At 32.9% G+C, this 25917-nt stretch overlaps 2 protein-coding genes and 1 non-coding gene across 3 annotated transcripts in view; 1 reads left to right on the forward strand and 2 right to left on the reverse strand.

The window, feature by feature from the left end:
* LOC149490321 (whirlin-like) overlaps positions 1 to 25917 on the reverse strand; it is a 58556-nt gene that overhangs the window by 6230 nt on the left and 26409 nt on the right. Inside the window, exons 10-15 of the mRNA XM_089703084.1 lie at positions 24660 to 24843; positions 24266 to 24373; positions 23118 to 23174; positions 22410 to 22498; positions 21535 to 21601; positions 12903 to 13004 (exon numbers count right to left, since the gene is read on the reverse strand). Of these exons, the coding sequence (XP_089559210.1) occupies positions 12903 to 13004; positions 21535 to 21601; positions 22410 to 22498; positions 23118 to 23174; positions 24266 to 24373; positions 24660 to 24843 (607 nt within the window). The remainder of the gene's footprint in view (positions 1 to 12902; positions 13005 to 21534; positions 21602 to 22409; positions 22499 to 23117; positions 23175 to 24265; positions 24374 to 24659; positions 24844 to 25917) is intronic.
* On the forward strand, positions 2760 to 11400 carry LOC149490322 (uncharacterized). Its single transcript, XM_089703072.1, has 2 exons — positions 2760 to 2928; positions 10464 to 11400. The coding sequence occupies exon 2, from the start codon at positions 10502 to 10504 to the stop codon at positions 10694 to 10696; it is 195 nt and encodes a 64-aa protein (XP_089559198.1). The 5' UTR covers positions 2760 to 2928; positions 10464 to 10501; the 3' UTR covers positions 10697 to 11400.
* TRNAP-CGG (transfer RNA proline (anticodon CGG)) lies at positions 20789 to 20860 on the reverse strand. Its single transcript has one exon. It is a non-coding gene; the product is annotated as a tRNA-Pro (tRNA).

Raw genomic sequence — 25917 nt, forward strand, 5'->3', positions numbered from 1 at the left:
ACGTCCGAGTGGTCGTGGACGGGTGCATTCATATTTTATTTTCATTGAGTTATTGTAATATTATTAATTAAATTTTGTGATAGGTTGCAACTTTGCGTACTTTAGAGGTGGTATAAAATTTATTCCACGCAATAATATGCATCACAAATGTTATATTCCGTGAGAATAATAAAATGTTGATTGTCTTTTGTTTGAGTTTATGATGTGAGTTCGCAGCGTGCGGTGTGACAATGCGAACATAACCATATCCCAACCGCACTAATAACGACCTCGTAACGCACACCCTGAACATTGCTTACCCTGACTCTAATGTTGTCCTATTGTTCATACAATTGTGGTTTTAGGCACATTTTATTCTGCATACAGCAATTGTTTTAATTACATATATATAATATTACAATTGCAGATATGATATGATGGATATTCCCGAATTGAAATTATCGATAATAACACTACTATAATTTTAGAACAGTAAAAAAAGTGTGTTTTTTATCATCTATTGATACGCCAGGCTTTTGATATCATATGTGATGAATAAAAAATTGCGACTGCTGAATGAATTTATAGCTGAAACAACAAAGGCGATTTAATGATGATTCAAACCGTTGATATCATAATATTACAAATATATTCCGAGTCAGGACTGTTTGCAAATTATAAATATGATATATAAATCACAATTTAGTGCATTTCTTATCTGTCGAGCATCGAATGCCCGGCACCGTTATTTCATAGATAACAGAAGACGTGAGTTGCCTATCTCCAAATAACGCTATCTTTCCCACAAAGCGCGGTCAATTATAAGTAATATTACTATGTAGATACTTAAATGTTTAATCTGTGGTCCAAATCAACACCCGTTAGCTTTATTAAAAGGTAGCGGCGATTAACTGTGCTTAGATGTAAAATTTACGAATGTTGCAAATATTAGCCATATACTTAAATTCGATTAAAATGTTAATTTATTAGCTATTATGCACGACTTGGGTTTTATATTTTTCAATATCCTTTGTGTCTTTGATAAAGCTTTATATTAAATTTTACTATAGTTGCGTACGTACAGGGCTATAAAGTCCAGTCGTAAAACAAACATTTTGCAATATTATAACCCTCAGGCCTCACTATATCCTTCCTGTGTGTTTGAAAAACTAAACGATAAAACATTAGAAATTGAAATTGATATTCATCAGAATGCAGTCAAATATTGAAATGCCTAAAATTTTAAATTTCATACGTATCTCTATTTTCATCCAAAAGCTTAAAGCAAGATTTTGCACTGTAAATTATTACTTTATAAGCTTTACGATGCAATAAAACGCGCAACAACATTGCGCATGCGTATTACGTTTCATATTTTTGACAATAATCACTTAGTTCGAGTCGGGAGAGTTACATAAAGACATACATTTTCGTTACAAACAATGACATGTGGTAACATTAGAACGGAATTATCAAATAGGTGCAAGTGTTTAAGGCATATATTATAGAAGTAAATTCATTCTGGTCTTAATTTAAATACATTGCAATTGTTGTGTTCAATAATATTATTTTGTCAAAATGTCTTTCTTCTTCAAGTTTATTTCAGTAAAAGGTATGTGATAGTATAAATATACGAAAGTATTGAAATACTTAAGTCTTTCAATATTTATAATCTTATTAAGCTTAAATTTAAATGTTTTCGTGTTGAGATCCTTTTTATGATGTGAATGATCAAAACTTATGATATATACAATGCAGGATAACAAAAGAAAAGAAGGAGGAAAGATTTGACTCCAACGCATTGGAGGCGTGATCAGCCATTATAGATGTTGATGAAAAAGCAAAGGATATGTGGTTCAAGAAACGCACTGGAGAGCTCTAAAGTTTCCGGTTTGTCCAGTTTGGGGCAGATGTTCGGGCCGTGGGAACTAACGGAGATGATAAAAACAATTTAATTATAGACATCAAAATTAAGCCGTACTTTAAAATCCTGCCATAAATCTTTGTAAATCAAACGGGATCGAAGTAATGGTACAATACTACCAGTTTCACGAAGAGGTTCAAAGTTTGAATGCATTTTTTCTAGGCAAAGACTCTCATTATCACGTAGTTCTAGTTTGTTTTATACATATTTTGGTAATGCAAAGAAAATCTGATTCCACTACCTTTCGAAAACATGGGTCAAAAGACCTGAATCTTTAGGAAATACACCTAAGCTAAGTCGTTATTGATAATGTCTCGATGTATCCTGTTACCTCAGTACCTACTGTTTATATAATAACTACTTTCACAGTAGAAATGAATTATTTATAAACTTATTAGAATTGCGGAGATTTTGATACATTTGACATTTGGTATTTGGATACCCAACATGACCAAAACTAATTATTATCTGGAAATTAAAGCTTTGGTTATTTTTAATTATTTTAGTGTGATTTTCTTACATTCAGATGCTTATATCATTCAGAAGATTTCGATTTGCCATTGACAATTATTAGAAAAGTCTTAATTTTTTTAAGTATGTCAAATATAGGTATTTAGTCGTGTTAATAGTTGCAGCCTTATCGCTGGATCAATATTGGCAATAGTTAAGAGCTTTCTAAATCACTCTTTAACGAGGCGCATGAAGTCAAAGTTTGAACGTAACAATACGGTTACTTGGGCAATTAAAGGGAAGCGTGGGTGGCGGTGAAATTACCTCGGAGATTTACTACCTAATGCCTACCATATGGCGTTTTATTGCTTATCGTACTCCATATGCAGTGGTCGATTGGCCCAAGAGAGTGTGGAGTGAACTCGATTTGCACAGAGAAACAGTCGCGGCTGGTAGACCAGTCTTGCTCTGAACGGCGACTGGCGCGCACGTCTTTTATTATTTTCTCTCACACCAACTTGTTTACAAATAGAAACCAGTGTTGGTTATTGTAGTAAAGAGGATAGCCGTGACAGGTGAGTCAATCTTAAATCGAGGTTAATGTTTCGATTGTCGTATTTTACCTGTTCATTGCCAACATTGATCCAGCGTGTCGGGATATAAACAATCACTACTTCAGTCAACTTTTTTACTTGTGTAACATGTGGAAGCACGCTCGGTTCAATTCTGTTTTTGGCCATTGTTACTTATGTAGTTTAAGGTTAATTTTAATCGTTATATCTAATGTCACTTTTAACTTTTTACATTGCCTTCACACAATTATCCTTAACCTATAAATTGGTCACAATGGATGTCTATTGTTTTGTGTTTGTTCATGTTAAATCAATAGCTAAACATTATTGTTATTTCAAAACCTTTATATAGCTAAAGTAATGATAATAAAATAGTATATTTATTGTTCTTTTAAGTAAGTAGGTTTATACAATATACCCTCAAACGATGCCCTTTCATGGAAAATTAAAACTTATTATTTTGTGAGTTTCTTTTATTATTCATAGGAATATTGAAATAGTAACGATGACACTTATTTGTATATTGTTATGACGATAAAAAAGTATTATCGATTTTGAAATGATTCAGAGATAGTAGCAACCGGTACCTACTGATAATTATTTTTTAAAAATAAACTTCAGTCTATATTTTCGTAAAGGCTTAAGGTGTTGGTGTCCTTTTACGGCTTATTTGAAGAAGTGAAGGGCAGTACCCTCAGTTTCTTTGGGAAAGTGCCGTATCTCGTGCATTGTTTATTAGCGGTTCGTAAATCGTGATCTACTAACAACAAAGATGCATTATCCATAGACAAGACTGAATTATTATCACTACAAGCCACAATGATAGCAGGGGTTAGACACGCTTATCGGAAACTTATCTAATCCATTAAAATATAATACGTCGGAAAAAGGTGCATAAGTAATCTATTGTTATAAACTTAGTATGAAAGTTCAAACAAAATGAGTATCTATTTATGACGACTTTATTATCGATGTAAAACGTGAACTATTTTTATTCTGTGGCAAATTGATTGCAAAATTCTTATTCTAAACTGGGAAAGTCTTTAAACTGAAATAGGTACCTACTTTTTGCACTGATAGTTGAAGTTAGCATCCATAGTTCGTAAGTGGGTAATGTGGCATTGCCGCACCATTATCCCGTACAATAATCGTATCGATAGACATGTCAGATAATTAATTATTGATGTAAAACGCAAGATTGATCGGTAGGATGAGACGCGCCGCCGCGCCGGGTCCCGCTAACCAAACATCCCGGCCGTTAACCGTTGTATTGCTTTATTATACATCATAATAGACCACACACAACTTTCTTATTTTCATAAACGATAGAAAACGGTGAATTATTTAAAACGAGTGGGCACCTCTTGGGTTCAACGAGAAACTTGTATTGGTCTCTGTATGGTCTCTGTTGACTTTTGTGAAACGATAAATTATACAGCGAACAAATTGTATAATTTATCGTTTCACCACTTAGCCAATAATAAATTTCTTGTCTGCGAAATAATTTTGCATATAAAAAATTCTTATACAGCTCTCATAATATTTTATGGTAGATATGGCTTGATCGTGGAGAATATTTAGAAAACCATAACTAAAACATTACGGAACAATGTATAAATGGATAACTCCCCTATCTCTTACTTCTCTTCTACATAATAGCAAACCATTATTTTTACCATAATTCTTGAAATCGGTATCTAGAACATTTTCCATCATTATTTATTTTAAAAAGGTGTATCCTAATGAAGATGTCTTGCATGTTGTCAATGCAATGCAAATAAATTACACTCACGAACCCTCGACCTAATTTCGCCTTAAGACTCACGACATTAATAATGTTTATTTTTACCAGTTATAAATTTCACAAATTTTTAGCATACAATTTTAAAGGGCGGTGCAGACAGGCCATCTGTTATGGGCTAATTAAAATGTTACAGCGGACCGGCTGCTGCCCCATATTAACTTAATGAGTTTGCGCGTTATATTCGCAGCTATATTTGAATAATTGTTATGAATTGTTTTATAACACGGAAACAATTTCGTGGATCACGTAAAATTAATTAAGCGGGAGCAAAGGTCGTATCTCGTAATGTTTTATTGTACCGCTCTTCTGTGTTTATACACGGGGTTGTTTTTATGTCTAGCTCTCAGCCATGGGTTAAAAATAAAATAGTAATTTAAATTTTCTTATATTTCTTTTATAAAAGCACACGATTTCCAGTAAGAAGATTGACTTGTGGTTTTGCTATTTGGTATTAGTATTTAATGTAAGAAGCCTTATAAACGGGTAACTGCATCTGTAAAGGTGTTGAGGTTAAGATCATTATATAGAAAGTATGAGATAATAAGTAAACAGTAAAGACAATATTAACGAGTGAGTGGGTGCCCCGGTCGTATGGGGCTGATAAGTGGAGCATGTTCATTATCACCACTTGTAACGGGCCGCAATTACGGCGACTTGTCACGATACTGTTTATCTTGCAATAATGCACGTGCCGATCTTATAACTTCTTATTTAAACACCTACGAAATTGAATAAGTTTAAAATTTCGCGTAACTTGGCACCGCAAGTCCGAGCCAAGAGTGGTAGTAACTTATGCGCTCTATCCTAAGTTTTATATAAATGTTCAAATTTTCCAGTTGGCAAGTTTTGAACAGGTAAAGCAATTTTAAAAACGGAGTAGTTTTATCACGGTTGGTAAATAAAGATTTTTAAGTTTTTGCGCGGAGGTTTTTACAAGCCCATTTTTTCTTATATTTATGACTTATTTTATTAACGTTGTATAATAAATGAAGAGCTCTTAGTGAACATAATAACTAAAAACTTTAATTGTACTTAAGTAGCTGTTAGTATTCGTAATTTTCTTGCGCGATATCGTAAAATTTTTATTCATATGATACGTTATATCATCGTATCTTGAGAAACACTAGATAAACTCAAATAGTCACTTTCGCAACAAAAATCATATCTCTTCCTTTTATACTTCGCTGAAGTAAGGATAATTACATATTGAGTAATAAAAGAATAAAGACGCGAGCAACCAGTAAGCGGTTACATAATTAATTTCAAGACACAATAGTTCTTTGTTAAAAATTGGACATAAACGTTTATATTCAATTCATCCGACATTTAAACTATATTGTACTTTTTAACTCGCACAATTACGTCCATTATTATAATCGTTAGCTTCGTTCATAAAAAATAAACTACTTATAAAAAAATTATGCCAATCTGTGCTTTATTTGAACCGTGAAAAAACGGACAAAGAAATAGAGAAAAAGAAACTCTTCCATTATTATCATCATGACATCAACAAATCTAGCACATAATCTGAAATCTGGGTTAAATGCGAAGCCTATCTAAACTCATTATCCATACAAATTCAATTTGACATAAATACTCCTTGACATAAATGCGGAATTATTATACGGTGCTATTATGCAGGTACACTTTGCCATTTTCGAATTAAACGTATGTTACATGTCTTGAAACACATGACCCCGGAAAGGCGAAGTCCTGAGAAAGTATAGAATCATTATTGTAGTCGTGCTGGCCACCTGCTCTACTCAGATAACTGCAGGAGATTTGGTACAAGCTCTCTGCGTTAGTTCGAAAGCAATATACCTAAAATAAAATAATATTGGACATGAGAACAATAAAAAACAAAACGATGCCATCAAAATACACAATATGTAGGAAAAATAAGCTATAAAATACAATTTAGCCTCATTGTGACCTCAAGTGAAGAAATGGCTATTTAATTCTTAATGATCTTTTAAAGTACATCATTTATTCAGTCTATTAGGTACGGCATACACACGAAGGGAATACAAAAAACTGATATGTCGCGGTGAAAGTCAGACAAGTGTAAGTTTAATTGGATGTTATTTACGATGTCACGTATGAGAGTGTCATTAAGAACTTGGTCACGATAGAACTACATACGTATTATTATGAGACCATAATATGCCTCTTCATGGAATGCTTTATAGCCATCTCGACTTATATGGCCTCGGAATTAACTAATAACTTCTATTTAGGGACACTTTATATCATAACTTTTGGTAACGCATCTTTTACTACTTTATAAAGCAATTGATACAATCTCTTAAATTTTAATAGCGACTGAAAGCTAGCTAGTCACTTTAAATCAATTTTGATCTGTAACAATGCCTATAATATTCTGAATGAAAAACGTAACACTCCTAAGACCCATTGTAGTATTTAAAAGCCATTGTAGTTACAGACTTTCGCATTTTATTATTATGATAGGAACAATGTTAAGAAAAGATCAATACACCGATTATATAAATGGACCTGGGTTTATTTTAACCATGAAATCTTATCAAATGATCTCAAAACGAGTATTATAAGTTCATACTATAGTGCAATAACATTGCACATGAACAATGGCCACTTTCATTGCAAGTAAAATAAAAAGTACAAGCCGTTTCGTGTAATTGCGTACAACTATCATTAAATGTATCTACAAATGGACGTGCTTGTAAGATCGCTCGGAATCGTTTGACGCACGCGACAAGTCCAATTTATCTCGCGGTATGTTCCTCTCAAGCGCAACACACTCGTATCATATTGGTATGATGTCGTTAGATTCATATTTTACCGATCGAATCGTAATAGAAATGGAGAAAGCAACTTCGCTATTTATGCGATATCTACTTTGTATACATATTATATGCAAAAAACAAATGCAAAAATATTCCAATGATGCTGATCAATACATTCAGTAAATTCATTATCGGATATGTAATTTTATACAATAAGTAAATATTTTTTACTATAGCGATTAAATAAAAAGCAAATATCCAACATAAACATTTAATAAAAAGGTCTATTAAATGTTTATGTTGGATTTATTTTTATGTTTCTATTGTGAAATCGTATTTAATTGCTAGCGCGCATTTATCTTAACTGTGGGAAACTCGTATATCATTCTTGTTCAATAGTATCGGATCAGCGGCGATTTAATCGCTTTGATTCATTCTGTAGCGTTAGGGGGTCCGGTATTGCACCCACGGCTGAGTCATGCGGCTTAGTAAGCCCTAGCCGGTATAAACAAACCAAACTGTTTAATTGTAGCTTACAGTTAAAGGCTTACAATTACGTTCTACAGTCATAAATAAATACAGTGTACCTAAGTTACGATTGATTATAAAATGTACTCCGTATTTAAGTATATCCTTAAGTTAATTGAATTTTAAATATAATGAAGCTTATACTAATTTTTAACCATACAGTATTAGATCAATGCTTGTTTTGTTATCAATCGAATGACAGCTGAAACTGAGATTCTATACAGGAATACAGGATATTATTTTCCCAGAGTTCCGGATTAACGCCAATGTTGGGTCGGATTAACTTCACTATGACAGTCCAATTTATTCGAACTCTCCTTATAGAGAAAATCGTATATTTGCTTTCAAGGGCATCCAATTACCCGGGATGTCAATTTATAAATGGACAGAGAAAGACTTGAATTATGTACAGGCGATGAATCTGGACACAAATAAGCTTGAAAAGTGTGCGAACTCCTTAACTCGCTAACAGTCCACTTTCACGGAACGATTACGACATTATCTTGAGCCGAGTGCAATTTCAACCGCAAATCCTGTGTTTGAGTTGTTGACTCACGGCAGTTAAATATAGGTAGTTATATTATATACCTACAGCATAAACACTTCTTGTGAAGTGCGTGATACCTCAAGTGGAGGTAATTAATATTTTTATCGTAGTTGTAATATCGGTAACTGTTTGAGGTTTTTAACGCCACTTAACTGCATTTGTCGTTAGCAGAATTAACATTTACATCCGTGCAATATACATCATTATTTTAGTAACGTCGGTGTGGTAGAGGAACTACTAGAAGACTAATTATACTGTTTATATAAGGTGTAATTTATTTGTTGTCCTATTCTATTCTGTTTATAATGCACAGTTTAATAGACAGAAGGATTTGTGTAATTATTATTAAAAAAGTCTCACAGAGGTATTTCAAAGGATTATAATGACACGGGTCATATCAGAGACAGTCCCAAATACAAACAAAAATAAACTTAATATTCATAAAAATTGTATACGTAAAGTAATTTGAATTGAAATTGCGGGATGTCTGTTATTTATGAAAACAAGTCGGAAACGACACAATGGACTGTCCTCATTGTTTCCGAGGCATTCGTTTAAACCTCGCCGTATTACAACTGGGCGCAATCCCGCTCTTATTAATGGAATAGCTTATTTAGAACACTACATTGATGCCAGTATAGCGATTTCAATCTTACGGTATATTGTATATTTTGTTGTAATAAAAGTTGTGCTGCTTCTGCACAAGAAATGTACAAAGAACTTACCTATTGTATTACGAAGTTTTGTCAGCGATCGATAGCCATAAATACTAAGAACTCTTTGAGAAATGTTATATCAATTCTTACCTAGCAAGCGAATTTTATACATTTCACGTTTGCTTATTTCTACTGTAAAACTTGTTATTTAGTACATTATCTATCCCGTATTTCTGGGGATGAATTTTCATGCATCGATTTTACGTTGGAAAGTTTATTAGGTATACAAAATATGAACCGGACCAAAATATGAATATTCGAAACTCAGTGGTTAATCGATTCCAATTACGGTCAGCGTATCGTTACGTATCGGTAATCCCAAAATTGCAAGCTGAGATTTTTGAAAGCGTCAAAATATATTATCGTCACTGCGCTTAGACACACTTTCGCTGGAGAAAGTTAATCGTGCGTAAATATTATTGTTTTAATATTATAAGCGCAATGAATGAATCAGATTATCCGGTATTAATATTCATCAACATAATTTTATTGTTATAAGCTAATTATTATTGATTGCCAGCGAAAGTTCCCGTCACGTAGGTTCATTGCGTAAGCGTCAATTGCGATCATTCATTTCTAGCGATATCGAGTAAATTGCAAACAAAGAAATACCTATAAAAATATATAATAACGAGTCAAAAACCACGTGCGTAACTAATATAACAAAAAAAATTGCACACACATTAGTCCAAATCAAGCACACTACACAATACCGAAAGCGACATTCGTCATGTTAGCCAATTAAATTATTGTATTGTTTAACCCACATCGAAACCAGTCTCCGCATAAACAATGTCTTTAGAATAAAGACCAAAGACGGTCACCACTCCATTGTGGAAACTAGAAATCAATTGCATTGGCATTGACACTCACACATTGTGCCGGCGCCCGCGTAACGTGATTTTTATATAATTTGTAATCAACATTTCGCAATTTCACACCAACGATCCTAGTTTACGCAACTGTTTCTAAAATTTAGGTTAAGTGTGTGACATTACTGCTTAACATAGATATTGAACTCAATCTGGCAATGATTTACATCATAGTTTGTTTATAAATAATAGTTGTTATTTATTGCCATTTTTGTTTCTTGTTATTTAACTTAATATTTCTCCATAATATGCAGAATGTCGTGTACCACATATCTTAACGTTGATCAATATCGTTATTTTTTTCAGGTACTTTTTGTAACCCAGAAACCCTAAAAGTGACTAAAATGGAAAGCTGGTTGGGCGACGTGAAACGCGTAAAGATCCCACGGCCCAAGTTTGCCAGCAAATATCCTGCGGAACCACCGAAAGATTATCTAGATGACTGCTCTGACCTCAGCGGGAAAGGGAGGCTGCACGGCAACAAAGATTTAGCTAAGGCCACGGAGGAACTGAGACGAACGCTTCAGGAGAAACTATGATGTCTTCGTTAATCATAATTAGATGTAAGATTATTTCATATGGATTTAAGGTAATGAGGCATAATTTGTCTTGCCCAACACTTGATACTTACGCGTTTTTGAAAGTATAGATGGGAGGCCACTCGTATCGATGCCATTTCAATATCTTTCAATATCAAATCTTATCGTTTTAATCATTTGGTTTTGACGTCCTTGAGTACGATGTAGATAGGCAGCGGAACTTTCATTTATTTAAATGGCTCTTTTTCATTATCAGTATTGTTATTACTTTTTATAATAATTTAGCTAAGAACTGTTTGTACTTAAATTGTAAACTAGTATGGATCTATTGGAATTGGAATGAAACTACGGAATTTTAATAATTTTAAAACACCATCATGACAATATTAGTGCTTCCAATGTTCCTCAACTTTAACTTATGTAATTCTGATTTGTGTATCGAAAAAAATGATTATTAGATATCATAAAAAACAAGTTCTTAAAATTTCTAAATAACTTTAATAATCGTCGATCAAAGTAAAGTAAAACGACTGGAAAAGTAATTAAACTCATTTCGAAGTTTATTATAACTTCTGTACTCCTTGTAAATAGTAAATCGAAGATTCGCTTCTTCACTTACAGGTTAAGTAGCTTAGACTGATTTTAGATTTAAGAACACTATATATAGACGAATCTCTAAGAATTAAAGATTTCAAAAAAATATTTTATGTTTTATTAGTATTGCACAAGATAATATCTTCATCTATGGATATTCAAATTGATACTCTTTAAAGTAGTGCAATATAAGGTTAAAGAACCGATATTCTCAAAAAGGTAATAACAGCAAAATGTTTTAGGACACAGAAGGTAAAATATGAGTCAGATCTTATGTGACTGTAACTTTATATAGAAGGTTGTTACAGAGCTTATATTACAACGTAAAGGTTGTGCGACCGCTCGACTGAAACTTGAGTGAAGGTTCGTAGGCTCGTAATTTGGTTCCAAATTAAAATAACGTCAACATATTGTTGAATCTTACTCCTATGACCTATACTATTAGCACAGCTATTAAGGTTGACTACTTTGTTTGTTTTAATGCATTAATTTCTGAAAGTACTGGACCGATTTCAAATACTCTTTCACCATTGGTCATGTACAAGATCCCTGATTGCTATAGGCAATTATTTATTAATTTAATGAATTAAAAAACATCACTTGCCATTACAGCCATGCCATGCCATTTTTATGTACCAAGCGAATAACCATTAATCAAATCTCATAAGTCATTTTCTGACTCCTGACTTGTTTCATACGCCTCTGGAAGGCCGAGATATGCCAAATGTCAACACGTATCAAGTTGAATAATATGGTGAGTCGATAGCCATAATCTAAGAACAAACTGCTATAGTTATATACTAAACCTACTATTTCATATATAATTAGAAAGATTCAGTGTCAGCATCTTGGTTGATTACACACCTTAATTGCCATTGTTTATTTATTATGTAAGTCAATAGACTAACTTAAAACAGTAGGCAGATATTTAACTCATAACTGTACATAGTTATCTTGAATTATAGGTACGCTAAATTCATAAAATTTTTCATTAGCAACGAAAATGAGAACAGCCAGATAGAGCGCTGGCTCCACGCCAAAGTTTTCAGTTAGACAAAAAGGGAAATGTCAAATGAGTGTGCTTCCGAACTCAATCCAATTCCGCATCACACTTTCCTTATGAAGGTTTAGAAGACGTGACGTCACGCTCTTCTGAGAAAACATCGCATACATGTTCCTAGGTAATGAATTATGGCATAAGTGTCTCGAGACATAAATAGATTGCCATCGGACGTGATTCATCGTTCACAATTATATGACAAGTTCATCAGCCACCGTGGCGCTTGGCAGCTTATTCTACTGCGAACTGTGAGCTTATAAACTTATTTAGTATTTCCTACTTTTAAATCTCTTGTTCTGCTATGAATTGTTTTATGTTGACCTATTTTATTAGCGTAATCTGCAGCGTGTTGTATGTGCTTAATAAAATTTTAACAATGAGTTTGAATAAATTGTAAAGGAGGTAGATGCCATACACATATCAAGTTAATGAAACGCAAGAAGGCACGTTCAAAGACATCTGCTTATCCCATCGACATAAGGTCAGTACGCTTTTGACATGTTATGTGAGATACGTGTACGTGTGTAGTGTAATCACTTAACTACTACTTACAGTGTCATCATAGTGCTGCGTGTGTAGCGCAGTGGTGCTCCCTTCTCGTGAATTACATGGTGACGAGTGCCGCCTCGAACGTCGACCCTCTTCCTCGTACTCCTGAAGACACAAATCATTTTCAAAACCGATCAAACAAACGTAAAGTAGAGTCAAAAGATAATAAATACGACAGTTCATGCAAAGCACATAGCAAGCAGGAAACATAAAAAAGCAAGGAAACATATCACGTCACACAACGCAACCTTGATGCAAGTCCTTAAGATTCGGTGAGAACGTGTCGAGACGATAGATTAGCGATAAGGGGTGTGTTTCAGAGAGTGATCGCAGTCAGACTGCAAGCTGAGGGCTGACCAAGTCGCATGGCAATTGATTTTCATTCTATTTTTGCATGTCTGCGGTCTAGATATACTCTCAATGCCTTTATTTACCCAAATAATTGATCACTTTTAATTAAATTAATCGACACAAGTAGTTTAAAACTAAAAATTTTGGGCATAATTTTATTTGTACTTTAAATTTCATTATTTACTTCATAGATATGAAGAACTGCGGCTTTTGACCTGAATGAAAATGTTTGTAACAAAACCCGCCAAAAGTAAAATAAAAGATTTCCACTTCTCAATAATAGTTGTTCCTCCCTTTTTTCTTAGCTCTCGTAGATGAAAGTTCAGAATACAAAATATTAATCTTGCTGTAATTACTATTATAAACTGTTACGATTTTCTATAGGTTAAAAATTTCATGTTTATTTATGACCGTATTTTCGCCTGATTAATAATTACTTTCACCTATTGTTTTCCAAAATAAAAAGATATCATAATTGGTCTGGGTCGCGATAGCACAATAGAAACCTAATCAGTTATTGATTCAGATATCAAATTAGTCTCATTAGTCTTTATTTTATCAGTTATCACTTATCATATTACCATCATAAAGTAAACAGTTCGTAGAGATAGAAATATTATATGGATGCTTATTACGATAAGGAAAATTGTTTTCTCATCAAAAGTTCTCTGTACTGCCCAAGTATATCTCGGTAAAGGGAAATCTTCTGGACTGTATATATCAAGAGATCACTTCAGTTCTGCATTATTTTCAAAAGCTCTCCAATAGATATTGTTAAAACAAATTCAACCGTTTGGTGATTTTGTTCAAAATATATATGTAAGTACATACTTATATATTTAATTTTTTACTTTATTGTAGTCTTTGTTCTGTTTAACGGCAAAAAAACTATTGTGTAGGTGTAACCTATACGTTGAAGCTTGCGTGATTAAATTAATAAATTACTTGACGTTATCGGTTAGACATAACAAAAAATAAATATGTATTTAAGTAAACTTTATTTTATATTGAGTGTAGGCGTGGGTACCTACTTGAATACCAAAGTTGGTACATAATATATTTAACCACAAATAAAATAAAATTGATAATATTTACTGCATTTGAAATAAAATTCGAATATTATAAATAGTGTCATTTGACGACTATGAGCGGAATATATGTAGAATACATAAAGTAGGTAATTTAAATTTTGAGCCCTTGAATCTAATCTCTATTTGCGAAATGCGAATCTTGAATGCAATGCTTGATGATTTTAGTAGCAATATTTTTTTTAAGTTGGATCCATTGGTAGGCACGCAGTTTCTAGACCACCTGTGTATCTTGAGTAGGTATATTTTCTGATTCATTTTAACATCTATTTAATTTTATTTTGCAAACACGATAAATTATTCTGACTCTTATAATATATTCTTAACATCTAGTAAGTTATTGGCAGCGATCCAAGTAAGATTTGCCGACGCGTTCTGCTATAAGTATCATTATTTCATGAAAGCTGAACGTTGCCTATACTTAACTTTGAAAGTCAGTCCGCTAGAAGATAAGGCATGTCTAGAAATAATGTATTTTTTATTATTCCTACATTGCAAAGTTAAAAAGGAAGATGTAAACTTGGTGAATGAAAATGTTTTGCAAAGAATAATATACTTACAGTAGAGTTCTTAGCGGCTACCTACAAAAATTAAATACCTAATATACTTTCATAATTCAAGGTTAAAATATTAATGAACCATTTCAAACCTTTCATTTGAGAAAGCAATTAAATTAATAGTATAATAATCTCTCTTGTTTCAAGATTAAAATTAAATATTTTATGCGCAATACAACCTACTTTTTGTAAAAAATAGAAACATTCCGCAAATAACGTCACGAAAGGGTATAAAGAGACCCTCGACCCTATTCATGGGTAGTTTTTATGTTCCTACTTCAATGAACTCTTTTTGAAAATGACTGGATTTCAAATTCGAATCACATTTCAAATGGTGTCTTCTTTCATGAAGGAAGTTCAAGAACTCTTTTAATTTCCGATTGCCTTCGTATTTTATCATGTCGATCATATTTTGATAATGGTTGGCTTCTATAGACTTTTAAGGTCATGAACTCATGAGTATTTCTAACTAGTCCAAACATTTATTTGCTGTTTTAAGTACCTTTCAATGTTTATCGATAAGAGACACAATTTTATTTATTTATTTATTTACACTTATTGTGCTGGCATACAAATAAATCCTTAAAATTAAAACTTATAACTAGTCCAGCACAGAAGGCGGCCTTATCACTTAAGAGTGATATAATAATGAATTTTAGGGCCGATTTTTCAATGCTTGGATAAAACTTATTCGTCGAATAATGTATTTGACAGTTTAGAAAAATCGGCCCTTAGTGTAATTTAGGTGCTTGGCAATGTTACATTACATGAGTTCATTTGATACTACTTATTGATATAGATAGAGTCGTGAACCATTGTCACAAATTGTGAAGGTATATTGAATGGTTTTTTTCCCTATTTGTATTCGTGATTAATCTTCTTAGTACCTAGTAACTAATGATAAACGTTATTATTTATAGTTATGTTGAAGTCAATATTTATTGCAATAAAGTACGTCATATCGTTAAGAATACCGTAATAATATAATCATAGAATAATTATTATGATTCAGAAATAAATCATAACAAGGCGTAATTATTTCTATTCGCTCGAGTATTACGACTTTTAATTTAATAATGAAGGTTTATTTGTAAAACTTTGCTCTCTACCCTATGCAGGCGTTGCATATTGGAGTGTGCTGAAACTTCATGCGGTAATAAATAAAAATGGAAGTGCAGACGGAAACTATCTTCATGACATCTGAAAACATATTGAGACACTTCTTTATGTATGAAGTAGCCATGTATTATATATTTCAAACTATTTTTACGATTTGATGCTTGTCATACATATAGGGATGTCAAATTATGAGAAACTATATTTAATCAGTTACCTAATTAATTAATATCCTCTATATAGGCGATACCACAATGGACGTCTGAGGTTGCATTCTAGTTTGGCAACATTGGAATGATGCCCGTGGTATTCATTAAAATTCTCATTTATAATATTAACAACAAATGCTGCTGTATGTATAATATATCTTACTTAAATAAATGTAACACTTATTTTATTAATTATTTAATTATGAAGGTAGGTATTATCTTATCACTTATTAAGTATTTAGTTGATTCGCCCAACGATATCATGCAGAAAATCTTTACAGATCACGAACACACAAACAATGAAATGAGAGTTTATGTTATTTGTTATTAATTGGTCCAAATAAACTTATATTATAAATAGTCGTATATTAAATGGACCCCAGATAAACAGAAATAACAATCGGCGGAAAAATTGGTTTGTTATTTTTATTGTAGCTAATATAGATAATTTGTTTATTCGAATGGCTCTATACATCTAACAAAAACAAAGCTGTTGTTGTTATTAATACGCCAGATATTTAATCAAAACTTGACAACATCTATCATGCTCTACTCTACCCTAACGTCGAGTATATCGACTTTTGAAAGTTCTATCAGCCACTAAAAACAAAATAATACGACCGCACACAAACAATCATGACTGGCATGTTAGATGGATGAGTCGGTTCGATATTTTCAATCTCTTAAGTGTTTACGGAGTGGGCAATACCTTAGCCATGGCCTTCAAGTCCATGGGCATGTAGTCGCGGAACGCGACGCGTCGGCGGCGGCGCGACATGCCGTCTGCTCGACCGGCCGGCGTACCGAGCACTGAAGTCGACAACAAACGCTGAACACCCCTAATGCACCCAATTTCCCGCGCACGTGATATTTTCATTTTCAGTTATTGTAACAATATGCTACGAACACTTTCTGTGTTGGTTTACCATTAACGAGTTCAACCTGTTATAGGTTGCGTATCCGCGTATGACGCTAAATTGAAGACTCTATATTACTTATAGCTTTTAGTAGTTTGCAATCCAGTGGCTTTATAGATAACAACTTAATTAAAAACAAAAAAAAATATTTTTTACTTTAATCGAAAGGATTCAAAACGCATAAAAATAAAAGTATAATCGTAGTATAAAAATATAACCATTGAGATGCTCTGAGCTTCAAAGCTTTCAGTTGAAAGGCGTATGATAAGTGGACCTTGTCGTTTGTTAAACCTTAAAAAGGGAATTGGTCTACTTATCTTTATGACATATCAAGGTGGCTTCCCACGACGCAACTCTACCTCTATAACTCTCTGACGTCACCACCGCAGAAAAATTATGTGAAAGCATAGACTTAATTTCGTTAAAAGGTTTACTTTTAGGGAAGTCTTTTAATTTATTGGATTGCGGCAGTAATTATAACAGATTCCGTTTTTATTTATATTCGTACATTCGTATTGACAGTCCCTACAATAGGTATTTGCATGGCTGTTTGTTCTATTTGTCTGAAACTCTCAAAATCTTCCAAGATTATTAAAAAGTTGTATTTTAACTAAATAATACATTTTCTTCGTAATTTACATAGTAGATAAAAATGTATAAATTCATGAAAACACTTTACGAGTGTACCGCCAAGTCTTTGTCTGAGGCTCGGTGGTTTTTATGTTGTTTTTTAAAAGGGTTCTTGTAAATTAAAAAGAGCTGTTCCTGTAAGAAATGTCAACAAGCGGATCCCGCAAGTGGAAAAAAAATCTTTATGCCGTCTTAACCGAGATTTTTTTATTTATCTTGCCTTGCCGCTGTATCTGACATAAAGTGAGGGCCTACTTTGATAAAACTTTATTTACATTTTTTGTTATCGTATAGTTTACTTTAACAATTACATTGAACATTTATTAAAACAAAATAAGTTTCCGTAAACTAAAAACTACCTGCAAAGCGGAAACAGCGGTTTTTTTGTTAATTATTAACTGGATGATATGACAATAAAATATTACTGGTTCGATCTAACCTGCTACAAAATGCTTTTTATAACAAACTGAAAAATGAATATCGTAGAAGGTACAGTACAAAAAATAAATATATAGACACCTGTAGTTTATTGTTATAATCAACAAGATATCATTATAGAGCTACCTATGCTATGTCGGTAAATCATAGTGAACGAGTTAGTTGGAAATAAAAAGCACTTTCAGATTTCATTGAAAACTACTGAAATAGAGCACCTACTTGTGGCACGCACTTGAACGTTTATTTTACGATTAGATCCTTAGAATTAAAACTGGTAATAATTAATACTTGAATGTGTATTTAAATATACGAAATAACTATTTCATTTGACTTCTTTGTTATAACTACATCTCTATTATTATTAATGTTCTTTTTAATATGAAATTGGCTATAATAGTTTTGCATGTTAATTCCATGCCAAGAAAGTATATTATGCCAATTTCTTTTATTGTCTCTAGATTAACGATCGAGACTTCATGGTCATCTAAAATACGACTTTTTATTATTTTATTAGCTTTTTGCACCAATATTAATAAATAAAATAGTGTAGTGTACATATTTTGAGGTTTCTAGCCTCATTGTTATTAAGAAATAATTATTCAAACACGCTGACTACAAACACATGTATTAATCAAGCTAATTTTTCTGGATTTCAACAACTTTAGGATTATTAGGTTTAACGAGAATTCGATGAAAATGTATGACTAAACATAAAGTAAAATATTGTTCATCAAATATAATTCTACCCACTACCTTATATAATCTAGATATAATCCAATAACAAACTAATTTATCATTACTAAAAGGTATAATGAAATAATATAGAAAAAATTATGGGTCATTTGACCCACCAGGTGACCTATCTAGAATGATATAAGAGCATAAAATAATAAGATTCAGCACTATGACGTCACTTGTAAGCTGTTCACCTGAGTGCAGATGAGACTTCGAAAGTTCAGGTGGAGATTTTCTCCCCTTGTCTCCTTGATTTTTGTACGGCGTTGCGGACTAATGGCTTAAAAGCAGTATAGAAATAGTATGATGACACAGATGGCGTACAAAAATGGTGGTCCACAAAGTCGGAATTTATTTTTATTTTTCGACAGTTGCCGGGGTAAATTTGGTCATTTGATTTTGTACGGCATCTGTGTCATACTATTTCTATACATATTACTTTTAATCCGCAACGCCGTACAAAAATCATGGAGACAAGGGGAGAAAATATCTACCTGAACTTTCGAATTCTCATCTGCACTCAGGTGGACAGCTTACAAGTGACGTCATAGTGCTGAATCTTATTATTTTATGCTCTTATATCGTTCTAGATAGGTCACCTGGTGGGTCAAATGACCCATTATTTTTTCAACACGGGCCTGTAGTCTAATACTGAAATACGAATTATCATGCGATTTAAAGAAAAAAAAATAAGATTGTCACGTGGCGTGGGAGTGGATTTCACATATTTTGCCTGAACTTTATACTACTATTTACTTGAACTGTAAGTTCATTAATAAGCTGCAGGATTATATACTAACGTTGGGTAGCTTTACAGTATGAAGTTGTGTAACCATTGAAATAATATTCCTGTAGTTGAACAAGCAGGATCTATTCATCAAGACTAGACTTTTAATCCTGCTAGACGTGAGCTGAATCGTACATCTGTGGCCCACGCTTATAATAATCAAACTAATAGAACGATGACTAATGAGTTCTAGATATTTAAATTATTAAAAATATAGGTATAAATAGAGCATAATTGGAAATTGATAATACCTAACGCTTTATCTGTTTAAGGTTTTTTTTGGGGCATAAACTGCAACTTTTATGATGCGACCCGAGACGGGTAACTTTTGAAGTGTAATCTAGTTAGTACCTACCAATATTTTTTTTTCAATTGCCTCCAATTGATTCAATGTTTTTTTCTATTATACAATAGCAATAATAAATTGATTTAAAATACCTACAAAATCACTAAAGAAGTTCTACTTAACTACCTATCTATAGAAAATCACTTTTTCTTTGTACACTTTAAACAATTTATTATTCGCAAACTGTAAATAATGATATAGTGAAATAGATACAAATATTAAGATAACCGCAATTTAGATCAATTTATTTTAATCGTTAAGTCAAAAATAATTGGCATAATTTATATAGTTTGGTTATAAAAAACGGGTAGTGGTTATTTCTGTAACAAAAGTTTTAATGAGCGAGAAATCCCAAAAATAACCATTACAGAGTTATTTGAAATTTTTGTACGGTAAATTAAATAAATTTATCTTTTCAACTTGCTTACTTGGAATAAATTATTGAAGTTAATTGCTTAGTAGTTAACTAGTATTAAAAAGGTAAAGGAATTAATTAAGTATTTATAAAGACTAAAATATGGTTTAAGTAGATAGATAATATAGTGTACCTACACCTAAACATACAATTTATCATTTAAATAAAATGGAGAATAGAAATCTTTTATAAAAATGTTTAAATTATGTATGTTTAAAATTTATCATTTATTTAATGATGACTTTCATACAATAAATAAATCTGAATTCCACAAAATTTGGTACAAAAGGAATATATGAAGGGCTCGTCCGGGATTTGAACCCGGGACCTCTCGCACCCGAAGCGAGAATCATACCCCTAGACCAACGAGCCGATGGCTTCTGTTGCGAAATAGGCATACGTATTAGACATGAACTGGAATAATACGTTATATTTTTAAAAATAGACCAATTACCACGCTTACTGTAATTTTATACCGTGACTATTATTTTCACGATAAAAAAATGTTGATATTGATTGAGCGACACGGTTTTTCATTTTATATTTTACAGTTACTTCGAGCCTCAGAGGAAGAAATTTAGAAGGTATCTACTGCTAGGATATATTAAATTTATAGTATTATAGCCTTAGAAGAAGTGAGTGGCCGCTATTACCGATACGTTAAAACTATCTTTATTCGCAGATCGTACTATCGATAGTGAACAATGAATTTTGCCAGATTTACCCCACCAATTTAAAATGTTAATTTTCAGGAAATAACGGCCATTGTTGTGAAATTGTGAAAATCTAATGCTAGCCGTTATTACTTCATGCAAGAAGAGTGAATCTTATCAACTTTGTGCCAGTGTCGCGATGTCACTCCATTTGTTTCATTAGATTTCGTAGGAGAAACAATTCGACAATTCTTTAGCGCGGGATTGAAGAAAAAAATCATGTCTGGTGTCCTTTTGAGAGTGACATCAAGGACACTGCTAGTAAAAGAGTGTAAAAAAGTGATCGTGTAATAGAATGTTAAGAAGTGTAGAAGGTAATTCTGGCAAAATCACCTCGTGCGGGGGCTCCAGGTCGTCGTCCATTGGTGGCGCGTCGGTCGCCCGCCAGGCGCGCCCGCTCCTGCCCCATACAACACCTCGTCATAATGCTTGACCAACTCAACACTCAAACACTAAGCAGCAATATTTACTGCATATAAATACGAATAGTTTATTTATATACAAAGCCTATGATGAAGTTCATCAAAGATCTTATACCTACGGTAAAGCAGCGGTGTTACCTAGGTACCCTATGCCATGCTGCATAATCCACAATGCGGTAGTCTTAAATGTCACTATATTAACGATTTTATTCTTGTTTCAGCTTTTATATATTCAATGATCCATGTATCTATGTTATTTTTATTTGAAGTCAGCAACAATAAAAATGCTATTGCTGTTACTGAGCACGCCATTTTTCGCTTAAGAGACTATTATGAAACGGGTTTACGGGCATTTAACTCAAAAGAACCCTCACGGAGCAGGATAATGATATAAAACTGACGGTGACAGTAAATACGATCGTTTATGTGCCTATAAAGCTATCGGTTTCAATACGAATTAAATTACGAGTGGGTACCTATTTGCGGCCAGTGAGATGTTGCATGAATTAAAAAATAAATATTTTTTGTTTTTATTTTTAGTAAAAGAGCGAACGAAAGCGAATACTAAACGAGGACTCGCCCTTACCGACTTGAAGAGCTCTCTTAAATTTAAACGAGGCTTAAAAGCCATCGACGTACAGGTTGCAAGGATTTATGCTTCGTTTAGTAGAGAGTAGCGACACGAATGCAGGAAAATTAGTGAATTTTGCCTAAAAGACATCTGTTCACATAGGCTAATTTAAGATAAGTAGAAGAGAGATATGTTAAATAGATTCGTGCCTGTACCTGTAGGTGTCGTGGGGCGGAAGACCCAAGCCGGAGTCCTCAGAGGGCGAGCGGTGGTCCACCACTAGAGGGACCTCCGGCGGCACCTCCTACAACAATATACTACACCTCACCTGACCATTTCATATTTGAAAACAATTGGGCATTTTCAACACGATTTGTAGTGCTTTATTGGTCATGCGAAGTAAGTGCAATTTTTTGATCACGTACATATACTCAATTTGCTTTACAATTTTAATAAAAAAAATTTTTAAAGATTTGGTTTTTTCATATTGCCAATTGTATTAATGTAGTGTAAATTAATATATATCATATACGGTATTCCGGAAAAGATTGTCCTAAGTTGTGTTGGAAATAATAAAACAGCTAACGTAATAAATATACGTCAAGGCTTGCTTACATGGAAGCTATAACTATCTATGGTTTAACATGAAACGTGACACGATATGCCGTTTTCAGCATTAATTAAATTTGTACAAACATAGTCTTTCCGAATTATATAATCTGGCTGCATGGTATCACGTAACATGTTTAAATGACCACAAATATTTATGTTTCACAATCACACGGTACTCTATAACTGTATGCAGAACAAACTAGGAAACAAATAGGAAAATATTTCTGGTCAGATTTAAATGTGACCAATCAATATACGCATGCAACATAATATAACAGATGCTATAAAGGTGTGTTTACACAAGCACTCACCGGGTCGTGTAGATCATGCATTGTCGAAGACGGCAGCATGTGGCGCTCGCCGCCGCGCTACGGAAAATAGATTAATCTCATCTATATGTATAAGCTCAACCTATATGCTACTACTTATTGTCTCATTAAATGCTTTCGTGCCTTGTGTGCAAAAGTGCAAAAGTTTGCCTGCGTTAGAAGTGCTTAATTGCATTGTATCTCTTGCATAACCTAGTTGAAGATTAAAACATCATGTAATATTGATGCATGTGCTTTATACTTATCTTTTCAGCTATGTTTCTATTCTTATTCGGGAAGACTCAAACAATAACAATATCGCAAGTTCAAAATCTAATTTAAATCTATTATATCCTGACTATAATTAAAATCCTCCAAACCACTTGAACAATACGAGGGGAACACTACTCTATAGGTATATATATTTTCATATTGTTTAAGCAAGTCTCATTTGCATCTTGTCATTAACGAAACAGGGAGGCCGATCTCGACGGCCAATCTTCCTTGTATATTGCAGGCTGACTCTGTAACCGAGTTAGTTGTGCTTCGCAAACGGAGCGCAAAATTGTAATTGAAGTTTCCTGCCAGCGAGATTACGAGGAAATAATACAGCTTCGTTTCAGCTACCTTCAGCACAATTTAAAGACAAAAACTAGTGAACACTAAATCTTCATTCTGGCTGCGGTGAGATAATTTAATTGTATTAAAACTTCGACAAATCTAGAGAGTTAGTGCTCGATAGCTGTAATGCCAATTTATCTCTATATACTTCGATACAGCTAGTTTTCGTAAAAAGAAATGAAACAAACTTTATATCATTCAGCATTTCAATATAATATAAATAAATTGTTATAAATTAAACACAGTTGACTTACAGATTGAGTTACTCTACATTTAATGTATTTAGACATACGCATGTAAACAAGGCTTTAGGCATATTGCAATAAGGATACACTACGATACATAGGTGTGTGGATAGCTAACATTTCTTCATATTTGGTAACGATTACACTTTTCGTAACATTGTATTATAAGAATGGAAAATTTGAAAAATATTACAAACGTGATTATTGAGCGCTCTAGGACAATGTATTTTAATAATCTCTGTATACCTGAAGGTGGTGTCTGTTAAGTGGTGAATATTTGTATACCTTTAAATGGTGGTCGGGTGGCGGTTCATCTCTCCTGTATACCAATTCATCAAACCTTGGCCGGTCTTCGGGTAAGAGAAACTCCCGTATTTCCGTCAGAAGTGAGTACTGCGTGGAAAAAATCAAATTTCAATTTACTGCGTATGAGGCCCTTGTCAGTACTTAGTTAGGTAGATTTTAAAAATAAACTTTACATATATACATAATTTTTAAGCTACTTTCTCACACTTTCAAAATGAATAAAGAATAAATGCGTCATCAGATCCGTTTCACAAAATAACAATTATGAAATCTTTGAACAACAAATTTATTTTTTGTTTTAAAGATTTTTTAATGTGAAATTTTATTTTAAACATTAAATATGATCTGTTTTAAAGAAATCCTTTAATAGTACCTTTTGTGGAGTATCTAGCAGATCTCTCAGCACCGTCAGAAAGGAGTCTGGAGTGAGCCTTCTCGTTGCGTATTCCTCCATGTAATAGGCAAGTGCAGGCAAATCACTTTGTGGCAACAGAGACTTGGCTTTTTGTTCTACAGCTACGGCTGCAGCTCCTCTCCGTCTGCCCCAACCGCTTATTCTAGCCGAAGTAAATATAATTGTAAATACTACTTAGTCTCTTCTTAGGACTTTTTATATGGGACAAACTTTGTTTATTTGTTGTATAACTTTAAAATAAGTTTTTCTGGTTAAATGGCAATCATCCCATTTTCTATATATATATATGTATCTAATATTTATATTCATTTTAATTTAAACTAAACTACGATACTACGGTTTATAGGTATTATAACCGTCCTTCTAAACGTCTTACTTATACCTAATGTTAAAATAATATTAATTATTAATAAAACATACAGTCAACAAATTAACTAATCATAAACATTTTGGCTTGTAATAGATGATATTGAAATATAAAAATTAGTACGCAAATTAACATCATAGATCCAGCAGCAAACTAGGGTATGAAATACAAGCAAATTAAAAAGTAGCGCGAGGGCGAGAATGCAAAGTGATTGGCGCAGGTCATTAACTATCATAAATCACTTTTTCCTCGATCACAGCCACGTACACTATAATATTACTGTAAAACTATGCAATTTCTATATTACTTGAAAACAAACAATGACGAGCGGACATGGCTATATGATTCATAAAGTAACATTTGCAATTGATGATTTATTTAGAGGCTAATTTCTGTGGTTGAAGTCAGTCTTGTGAAGTCAGTAAAAAAGTAATGTGTAACTGTATATCTACTAGTTACTACTCAAATATGTACTTATTTCTAGATGTTTTGAACACAATTTATAAGGTACAAATTAGATTTAATTAAAAATAATCTTTTACATTTTACTTTGTAGTCTTTGATTTAATATTATCAATAGACGTTTATGAAACAAAATGTACATATGCATTTTGACTAGGTATCAAATGTATAAATGCCTTCATGTTATTTGCATTGCGGATGTGTAGGCAGAGGAAATTATTTCAATCTAAACGTAGAGTAGCAAACGAGGAGAAACGGTTTGATGAGACGTGAAAATATCTATAGATAACTAAAACCAACAATAAGCTCTATATTATAAATGATTTACGATCGAAATCAATCCGGTACATAAACACATACACCTACGGTTTTCAGTCCGTCTGAGTT

The sequence above is a fragment of the Colias philodice genome, chromosome 2, assembly GCF_061535455.1.
Source record: "Colias philodice isolate Cphi_HAF_F1 chromosome 2, ilColPhil1 Martin Lab GWU primary, whole genome shotgun sequence".
Classification (NCBI taxonomy): Eukaryota; Metazoa; Arthropoda; class Insecta; order Lepidoptera; family Pieridae; genus Colias; species Colias philodice.

Excerpts from the sequence above, each read along its gene's own strand:
- LOC149490322 (XM_089703072.1), top strand. The coding sequence starts at position 10,502 with ATGGAAAGCTGGTTGGGCGACGTGAAACGCGTAAAGATCCCACGGCCC.